This window comes from Zalophus californianus, chromosome 2 (genome assembly GCF_009762305.2).
Source record: "Zalophus californianus isolate mZalCal1 chromosome 2, mZalCal1.pri.v2, whole genome shotgun sequence".
Classification (NCBI taxonomy): Eukaryota; Metazoa; Chordata; class Mammalia; order Carnivora; family Otariidae; genus Zalophus; species Zalophus californianus.
In genome coordinates, this window is record NC_045596.1 from 114424860 (window position 1) to 114435517 (window position 10658).

At 37.5% G+C, this 10658-nt stretch overlaps 1 protein-coding gene across 1 annotated transcript; it reads left to right on the top strand.

Moving 5' to 3' along the window:
* The first annotated feature begins 5748 nt into the window (after positions 1-5748).
* On the top strand, positions 5749-8019 carry LOC113925488 (heat shock cognate 71 kDa protein-like). Its single transcript, XM_035726278.1, has one exon. It carries the CDS (start codon positions 5821-5823, stop codon positions 7759-7761), a length of 1941 nt encoding a protein of 646 aa, XP_035582171.1. The 5' UTR covers positions 5749-5820; the 3' UTR covers positions 7762-8019.
* Positions 8020-10658: the final 2639 nt, after the last annotated feature.

Genomic DNA, 10658 nt, shown 5'->3' on the forward strand with positions numbered 1-10658 from the left:
TATTTAGGACACTATAATATAATGGTACTTGTTCCTTGCAGTACTATCAATATTATTTACGCAGGTTACTAAATGTCAGGATGGGGCGCCCTGGGTGGCTCTCAGTTGGTTAAGCTACTGCCTTCGGCTCAGGTCATGATCCTGGAGTCCCAGGATCGAGTCCCGCAATGGGCTCCCTGCTCGGCGGGGAGTCTGCTTCTCCCTCTGACCCTCTTCCCTCTCGTGCTCTCTATCTCTCATTCTCTCTCTCTCAAATAAATAAATAAAATCTTTAAAAAAATAAAATAAATGTCAGGATGACCTAATTTCCAAAGCAAAGGAAAAGAAAAGAAATTAGTTCTTTCTTCTTTAGCGACATAACTCCGCGTGGTTCAAGAAGAAAAATAAGAGACATAGTGAGGCTGAATGGGTAAAATAATGGCAACTAAAGCAAAAAATAAAAAATAAAAATAAAAAATATATAAAAACTCTAATTCATGTCTGTGAAGAAATGTATAATTCTATCAAAGGAAATATGTAACAACAATATGTGCATCATTGTACATTTGTGTACCTACAGATTTAGTATGCTCTGAATGAACTAAATTCAGATTTATCAAATAATGAAAAAAACACAAAGACTAAAAATAAATGTGTACTCGGTTGTATGTATGCGCAACACAGTAAGTTAGAATTTAAAGACATGTTCAATTCTTGATGTTTACCTTCTTCCCTTTATAAATGTCTCTACTACTTTTTGTAGGCAAAGTGATTTAGTCAATATGCTCCCTTTGCACTTGTATTACAAACTGCTATCAAACTTAACAAATGAGGATTAATATTTTTAAAATTATTGAAATTATATGAGCTTTCAAAGTTTTGTACCCTTTTTATACATCATTTTCTTTAAGATTTATCTACTTTTTGTTTTTATCACTGGTTATATACCCTTTCAATTAGCTTTTGAATATATAGCTTTGAAACCTGACACCCAGAACAATTCCAGAAGTGGAAAATAGCAATTTTGCTTGATAAAATCACTCTAGATATGTTAAAATTGGCACTGATATTTGTGATCTGAGTGTTAGCAGAAGTCATTAAGAGGATGTGACTGCTGGTTGACCCATAAGCTGGACCCAGGCAATTAGAGGCACTTTACCCTCTTCCCCGTCCTTGGAATATATGTTCAGACCACTGTTTCCTTACTAGCAGCTGTTTCAAAAATGCAGCCTTGAGAGCATAAGGTGGTGTTGGAACCATTTGGACCGTACAAGTGACTGAACCCTGTTAAAGCTCTGTGTAAACTTTTAAGGTTTTGGTTGGTGGATGCAGAGATGTACTTGTCTTGCATCCATTGAAGAACAGCTTAGTATGTAAATTCCTATGCTTATTAAACCTGCCCCCTCCCAATCTGGAGTGGTCTGTCTCTTTCTTCAGGCTCTCCTTGCCCTCCATGCATGGAGGTCAATTTCAAATTTCACCTGGGGAACTCCTGGGGTTGCAAAACAACAGAGTTGGACCATTCTATTTGTTGGTTTTAGTAGTCATTTTTAATAATTTGCACAAACTGAGCTTATTGTCTACCATGAGTCTTCTATTTTTCAATAGATTTTCATGCTCATTTCCTAGCTAAGATTTATTTCATTCAGCCCTGTCATGTTACAAGCAAATGATTTATAAACATACTTGACACTTTGTAAATTGAATAGGTAATATATACTCATAGAAAATGTTAAATAACATAGAGGTTGGCTTTCCTACTATAGCTATCTGCCATTTTCCCAGTTTCCCTATCTATAGACAAGTTTTGATACTAATTCTTTCTCTTTTTTTTTTCTTTTTTCTTTCTTGTAGCATGTGCAAACAAGGGAGTAGGGGCAGAAGGAGAGGCAGAGAGAGAATCTTAAAGCAGGCTCCTCGCCCAGCACCAGCCCTATGCAGGGCTTGATTTCATGACCCTGAGATCATGACTTGAGCTGAAATCAAGAGTCCATGCTTAACCAACTGAGCCACCCAGGCGTCCCTAGTTCTTTCTCTTTTTAGGGGTATTAGATACATTTTGAGCATTTAAACTCCTTTCAGATATACCTTCTACTCCTTATCCAGTACAATACTCCAAGACATTGAAGATGCCATGTAAACTGCTTTTGATAGTGTCATTCTTTCTCACTTTAATTCATAAGACTGAAAATAGGACAGCAGCTTTCTAAAATACTGGAAAGTTTTCACCATGCCCTGGCTTAAATTCTCCTTGTGGGCTATGTTTTGTCACACTATTCTGTATTTCTTTAAGTCAATCAAAGATTATAATTGAACATTATAATATACCCAATACTATTCTGTGCATGAGAATATAGCAATAAAAAATAGAAATTAAATTAGTTGAAGTTAAAAATCATGTAGTCTAACAGGTGTTTTGCGGTGTTTCTTACAGTTAAGTAGTCATATTCAGAGCTATTTGACATAAATATTGAGACTTAGCTGCAAAAATTGTATTTTAATGGCACTATTTCAATTCCCAGGAGAAGTGACACTCAACAGAACTGTATTTCTGGACAAAATAATGCACTTAAATGGGAGGATAAGAACTCAAGATGTCAGGGATCATTCAGGGACTGTGTTATAATGTGTGAGTGTGTGTGTGTGTGTGTGTATGTGTGTGTGTGTGTGTGTGGTGGGCAGGGCCTTAGTTACAGGGTTACAATGTGAGGATCCATGAAGCAAGACTAAATAACTTGATTGATTTGACGCTGGAAAGATGACCCATTGTCCTGTTTCAATGATGCAAAGTGAATTTCTTAATTTGGCTCTGTCAAGGGCATCTAAGTCAAGGCCAGACCAAGACCTGACTAGTTTTACTAGTAAAGAAACAATCAGTCACTTTTAGATTCAGACTTTATTACTTACATAGAGATAAAAAGATTAGCTAAAGGAGCCAGCTTCCCGTTGTCTTTGTCCCAAAACCAAAAAGGATGACCCCAAAACCAAAGGATCCAAATGGCTAAAACATGGGAGTGGGACACCTTGTTGCTAAGGGGCTCATTCTAGACTGCAGCTGAACAGTTTTATGTTTTAAAGTTTCACTCTTGAGTATAAAGTTCTGGAAGCCTCATATCTCATCAGAATCCAGGAGGTGATAAGAAACTGTCTCGTGTTAACCTCCTAGGGAATCTAGGTGAAGGGCATGAGTGGGATGGCTTTGTAGATGCTCTTTAGATGCCTTTGTATCTTCTTGTGTTCTGGTAGGTATCACACAGCATTCTGCCAAGACTCAGATCAGCTATGGTTCACACTTCTGACTGTGTGATCTATATGGATATGTGCAAGATTGCCAAGGTGCCAGGTGGAGTTCTCCTACAGGGACATGGCCAAAAATTTTGCAAGTTACTGAAAATGCTTAATGTGTTTCTTTTTCATTTTGGTCTCCACAGATATTTCTAACATGCTATCTGAGAAATTGGATCAACTGTCACTTACTGTTTGTGTTATGTCAACTTTGAACATCTTTCAGATCATCTAAAACATAATGTATAAAGTGGCATTGTTTCTAGCAGTCTACTTTATTAGATTTCACTGGTAATAGACTAACCTTACCCACTTCAGAAAGATCCATTTTATCCTACTGTAACTGAATATTAAGCTTCACTTCAGTGATCACCTTTTCAGTTATTCCAGTTGAGCAAGTTATTCCTTGCCCACCATATTATTTGTGTTGTCATTACTCTGCCTCAAACACAACTCCTAAAAATGGTCACAGAAATCCCCAACAAGTAGTTTTTCTCTGTGTGAACAATGTTTACCTAGTCTGATTAGACAATATTTTATTTTCTGCCTATTTTTAAGAATAAATAGCTTTAGAGGTGCCTGGGTGGCTCAGTCATTAAGCGTCTGCCTTTGGCTCAGGTCACGATCCCGGGGTCCTGGGATCGAGCCCCGCATCAGGCTCTTCGCTCCACGGGAAGCCTGCTTCTCCCTCTCCCACTCCCCCTGCTTGTGTTCCCTCTCTCGCTGTCTCTCTCTGTCAAATAAAAATCTTAAAAAAAAAAAAAGAATAAATAGCTTTAAAAAAACACATTAAAAAAAAGAATAAATAGCTTTATAGTGATTAAAGTATAATGCCAAAATGGTTATTCATCATGGATTTCGGTGTCTGGTGGTCTAGAATTTACCGTTATACCTTTTAAAAAAACTTTAAACCTAAATTAAAAGCTGAACTCTGCCATTATGCACAAGGCATATTGTAAGGACACTTAATGGAATTTATCATTTTGGTGCTAACAGCTATTTTCTCATAAATTGTCTTCACAGATTCCATCACACTACCAACCAAAATAAAAAACAGGAAATTAGAGGAGGGGAAATAAAACAATATAAACATTTTCTTTTTCTTTTAAAATCAGGACCATTCCCTGATGACCAATGGAAAAAAAAACAAATAATTAAAGTATTATTTGTCCCTCTCCCCCACAAAAAATCACATTTCCTACTGCACAAGAAAAAGAGAGAGATAGGGATGGACAGAGAAAGGAGAGATAGAAGAAGAAGGAAAAGAAAGGGGAGTAGGAGGAGAAAATATATTAGGGATAATCACTCTGATTTAGACATTTTATCATTTTTTTAATTCCAGTATTTGTTAAAGAACTGAAATATTACAAAAGAATTTGAAGTCTCTTAAATATCTTTATAATCTTATTTCTCACCTTTACTTCACTAAAATAAACATGATTTCAGTTTTGTGATAATTCAACCCTTGCTTGAATAAATTTACCATGTAAGTATACATAAATTTTCTTTGTATATTACTAATAAATACATAATATATATTTTTGTGATCATACAAAAAACATCCTTAAAGTAAGTGTTCATAAGCTTCCTTTTATTTGTCTTCTTTTTCAATGTTTTAGCTAATCTTGGCTTTTTTCACCTTTGCATACATTTCAGGAAGAGTTTAATCAAATTCTATGAAATTCAATGAATGAATAGATTTTCTTGGCCGGAACTGGCATCTTTACAATGTTGAGTTTAGCCACCCACAAACGCAATCTGTATTTTCACTCATTTAGCATTCTTTTATTTCTTTCAGTAAGTAGCTTTACAAAATTTTCCCACAAGTATATTATCTTCCCTTTGTTCAATTTATTCTTGTGTAACAGTATTTCTTGCTTGATTATAGATATTTTTTAAATTACATTTTCTTTTCTCTTTTAATTTTTGCTTTATTTTGTCAAAATTATACATAGAGTGAACTTGACTGTTTTTAAATTATCCCCCAATTCCTTCTAAAATCAAAGCAAATCTACATGACAGGAAAAAAAAAGTATTCATTACTTCTTTCAAAAAAGTAGGCAATAAGAATCCTCACAAATCTCAGAGTAAAAGTGAGGTAGACCAAACCACCAAAACAGTAGCAATGGAATAGCAGCTGAGAGAATTAAAATACAATATAAAAACAACCATAGATTATGGAAATACCTCTCCCTCCCCCAAAAGCCAAAAAATTATTACCACTTAATATAATATGTTTTATCCTGAGTGGAAATCTGGATAGATGCAATGAGAATTAACTAGTGAAACTGGGAAAATTCCTCACAGAGGTTAATTGCAATGCAAAAAACCTCTGAGCAGGTATAGAAGATTGAATATTGCTATTTCAGCATATCCTCCTGAGAATTTCAGATATATCAAGCTTATACTCTCTTACAAAGGAAAATGGCTCACATATAGAACAAATACTAACTACAGAATTGAAAATGAATAGGACAGGGTCTCATTGAACGCTGGGCTAAATCACCAGACATCTGAATTCTTCTCAAGCCGAGCCAGGCCCACACAGAAGCAACCATGTCTAAGGGACCTGCGGTTGGCATTGATCTTGGCACCACCTACTCTTGCGTGGGTGTCTTCCAACACGGGAAAGTGGAAATAATTGCCAATGATCAGGGAAACCGAACCACTCCAAGTTATGTCGCCTTCACTGACACAGAACGATTGATCGGTGATGCTGCAAAGAACCAAGTTGCGATGAACCCCACCAACACAGTTTTTGATGCCAAGCGCCTGATTGGACGTAGATTTGATGATGCTGTTGTCCAATCTGATATGAAGCATTGGCCTTTTATGGTGGTGAATGATGCTGGTAGGCCTAAGGTCCAAGTAGAATACAAGGGAGAGACAAAAAGTTTCTATCCAGAGGAGGTGTCCTCTATGGTTTTGACGAAGATGAAGGAAATTGCAGAGGCCTACCTTGGGAAGACTGTTACCAATGCAGTTGTCACGGTACCTGCATACTTCAATGACTCTCAGCGTCAGGCTACCAAAGATGCTGGAACTATTGCTGGTCTCAATGTACTTCGAATCATCAACGAGCCAACTGCTGCTGCTATTGCTTATGGCTTAGACAAGAAGGTTGGTGCTGAAAGGAATGTGCTGATCTTTGACTTGGGAGGTGGCACTTTTGATGTGTCAATCCTTACTATTGAAGATGGGATCTTTGAGGTCAAATCCACAGCCGGAGACACCCACTTAGGTGGAGAAGACTTTGACAACAGGATGGTCAACCATTTTATTGCTGAGTTCAAGCGCAAACATAAGAAGGACATCAGTGAAAACAAGAGGGCAGTTCGTCGTCTCCGTACTGCTTGTGAACGTGCTAAGCGCACACTTTCTTCCAGCACGCAGGCCAGTATTGAGATTGATTCTCTATATGAAGGAATCGACTTCTATACCTCTATTACTCGTGCCCGGTTTGAAGAATTAAATGCTGATCTGTTCCGTGGCACCCTGGACCCTGTAGAGAAAGGCCTTCGGGATGCCAAGCTAGACAAGTCTCAAATCCACGATATTGTGCTGGTGGGTGGTTCTACCCGTATCCCCAAGATTCAGAAGCTTCTACAAGATTTCTTCAACGGGAAAGAACTGAATAAGAGCATCAACCCTGATGAGGCTGTTGCTTACGGTGCAGCTGTCCAGGCAGCCATCCTTTCTGGAGACAAATCTGAAAATGTTCAAGATTTGCTGCTGTTGGATGTCACTCCACTTTCTCTTGGCATTGAAACTGCTGGAGGAGTCATGACTGTTCTTATCAAGCGTAATACTACTATTCCTACCAAACAGACACAGACCTTCACTACCTACTCTGACAACCAGCCTGGTGTGCTCATTCAGGTGTATGAAGGGGAGCGTGCCATGACCAAGGATAACAACCTACTTGGCAAGTTCGAACTCACAGGCATCCCTCCTGCCCCTCGTGGCGTTCCTCAGATTGAAGTCACTTTTGATATTGATGCTAACGGTATCCTCAACGTCTCTGCTGTGGATAAGAGCACAGGGAAAGAGAACAAGATCACCATCACTAACGACAAGGGCCGCTTGAGCAAGGAAGACATTGAGCGCATGGTCCAGGAAGCTGAGAAGTACAAAGCTGAAGATGAGAAACAGCGGGACAAGGTGTCTTCCAAGAATTCACTTGAGTCTTATGCATTCAACATGAAAGCAACTGTTGAAGATGAAAAACTTCAGGGCAAGATCAATGATGAGGACAAACAGAAGATTCTTGACAAGTGCAATGAAATCATCAATTGGCTTGATAAGAACCAGACTGCAGAGAAGGAAGAATTTGAACACCAGCAGAAAGAGCTGGAGAAAGTCTGCAATCCTATCATTACCAAACTGTACCAGAGTGCAGGGGGCATGCCAGGAGGAATGCCTGGAGGCTTCCCTGGTGGTGGAGCTCCTCCATCTGGTGGTGCCTCCTCTGGACCCACCATCGAAGAGGTTGATTAAGCCAACCTGAGAATAGGTCTAGCATTGTTCCACAAAATATTCGAAGGACCCAAATTTGTAGCAAATTCCATGGCAGTTTTAATGTTGAGCTGCTATAGTATAAATAAACTGGGCATTCTTGATACTTGAATATGAAATACGTGCACAGGGAAAGGAAATGAACATTGCACTTTATAAGCACTGTTATTGTTAAGTGGAAAATGCAATGTCTTAAATAAAACGGTATTTAATTGGCACCAAAAAAAAAAAAAAAAAAAAGAAAATGAATAGGACAAAGACAGTGGACCTTCAGTTCAAAGAGTTTCGGAGGGTATCACAGATAACAAATGCTTGAAAAAACCATGAAGTTGAAAATGTGCTCCAGCTATTTTTTTTTTCTGGTAAACCCTCATTATTTAAACATGAGATACTAAAAAAATATATAATATAAATAGAATAAAGCCTAACTCCATGTAAGTGTATTACAAGAAAAAAAAGATACAAATAAACTATATGTTCGAATGAATAATGAAAAAACACCAGGAATTCATAGCAACAAAGATGCAGTAATTTAATATATATTAGTGAAGAAAATTTTTAAATTATGCAACCATTGAAAGATTGGCTAAAATTCAATATGTAAAGGCTCAGAAATATATATCTAGAAGAGGTTCTTGTTCAAGATGGTGACATATGAAGATTCTGAACTCACCCCTTCCAAGAGACATACTGAGTCTACAGCTCCATATATATAGAACAGTTTTTTTTCTTAAGGCATCCTAAATGCTGGCTGAGTCATGACTACAAATCAGGCAAATGAGAAGAAAACTATATTGAAGTAGGTACACACACACACACACACACACACACACACACACACGCACGCACGCAGGGATATTCAGCCATAAAAAAGAATGAAATCTTGTCATTTGTGACAGCATGCATGTATCTCAAGGGCATTATGCTAAAGGCAATAAATCAGACAGGGAAAGACAAATACATTCTGATTTCTCTTATATGTGGGATCAAATGACAAACAAACAAACAAAACCCCAAGCTCATAGGTACAGAACACTGATTGGTGGATGCCAGAGGCAGGTGGTAGGAGGTGAGAGAAATGGGTAAAAGGGATCAAAAGATAAATAAATAAACAAACAAATAGCTAAACACGTAAGCTATTGGTCAAGACAACTGGGAAATTTATTATAAAAGCTACTCGAACAGGGGTATCTCTTTCTAAACTAGAAATATAGCATTAACTCTAGCATTCCTTTCAAAGAATTTTAGCATATTTTATTATAGTCAGGACTAAAGATCATTAGGCAAATTAAACCTTAGGAAGATAAAATTAATAAAACAAAATTAACAAAAACAATGTAACAAAATGCTATGAGTGCAAACCTATAATATTTCTTTTTAAAAGAAATATGTCTAGGTGATCAAAGGTATACAAGACCTGTCAGGTATCAGGAAAGAGATACTGGGTGGGGACTGGCAAGAAAACAAAGCAGAAGAGCAAAGAGACACCATAGGGGGAAAAACAAGAGTAAGGAACAAACACAAGATGGTAAAAGGGGATATATAAAAATATTAGAGAAATGAGAAAAACAAAAGAGAGGAAAAAGCACTTTAAAAGTTAAATGAAAACAAAAAGGTAAATATATTTAAAAATTGCAGGTGATAAAACACAAGCCGTGGTGAAGATATAACAACAGGGAAGAGATTTATAATCCTACTGGAAACAACCAAAAAGCATAGACAAAAAAAGAAAGAAAGAAACAATGACGAAGGGGTTTTTGCATATTTCGAAATGCATTTTCCAAAATTTATTGCAGAAACATTGTATTAAATTATATTTTACCAGTAATATGTGAGAAAGCACCTGGCCATTTTTAAAGACGCGATGGGAAGAACTTGCTGCTTTAATTTGTGCTTCTTGATTTAAAAAGTTGAAAAACATTTACATATTTATCATTTATTTTCCTCCTTTCTTCTTTTTTACCTATTTTTTCTGGTAGTGTGTCTTTTGTTTTTTAAATTAAGACTTTATTTTTTAGAGCAGTTTTAGATTGACAACAAAATGGAAAGGGAAGTACTAAGTACTTCCAATACTAAGTACCCAATACTTAGCACTACTCTAGAACCACCAAAAAAAAAATCACATAGATTTTTCATCTCTCCCTTGCCCCCACACAGGCTTGGTGTCCCCCATTATCAATACCCCCACGAAATGGTACATTTGTTACAATCGATGAACCTACACTGACACATCATAATCACCTATATCATTCATAGTTTACATTAGGGATCACTCCTGGTATTGTACATTCTACGGATTTGGATGAATATATAATGACATCGATCCATCCCTATGCTACCAGACAGAGTATTTTCACTGCCTTAAAAAGATAGTTTTTAAGACACGGAACATTAGACAACCGAAGAGAGTGACACCTGAAAGAGAAGCAAACCAGAAGAGCCCTCTTCCAGCTTATTGACTTGAGAAAACTTCCAAGCCTGGTGCAGAGCCCTGAAGACTCCCTGAGTTGAAGCAACTGAATAGAGACCCCAGGGAGAACTAAATGGCTATAGTTTATGAGAGAGAGTGTTGGAGAGGAGAGAAATGCCATGGGAGAAATTTCAAATATCTGCAGTGAGTCTCCCCGCAAGTATTCCTCAAAGGCCTGAGCAGCTCACACATGTGAGAGAAATACATGAGGATGTGGAGGCAGAACATTCAAAAAGATTAGAGGGAACAGTGCCTGGTGCTCACATAGGGTAGTGAATAGTATCTGTTCCCGCCAGCCAGACCGGAAAATTTCAAGATTAATACGGCATTGAGTGGAAGACTCAGGAGTCTTGCCTTGGGAATGGGGAAAAATGAGCCCAATACTTAGCACTACTCTAGAACCACCAAA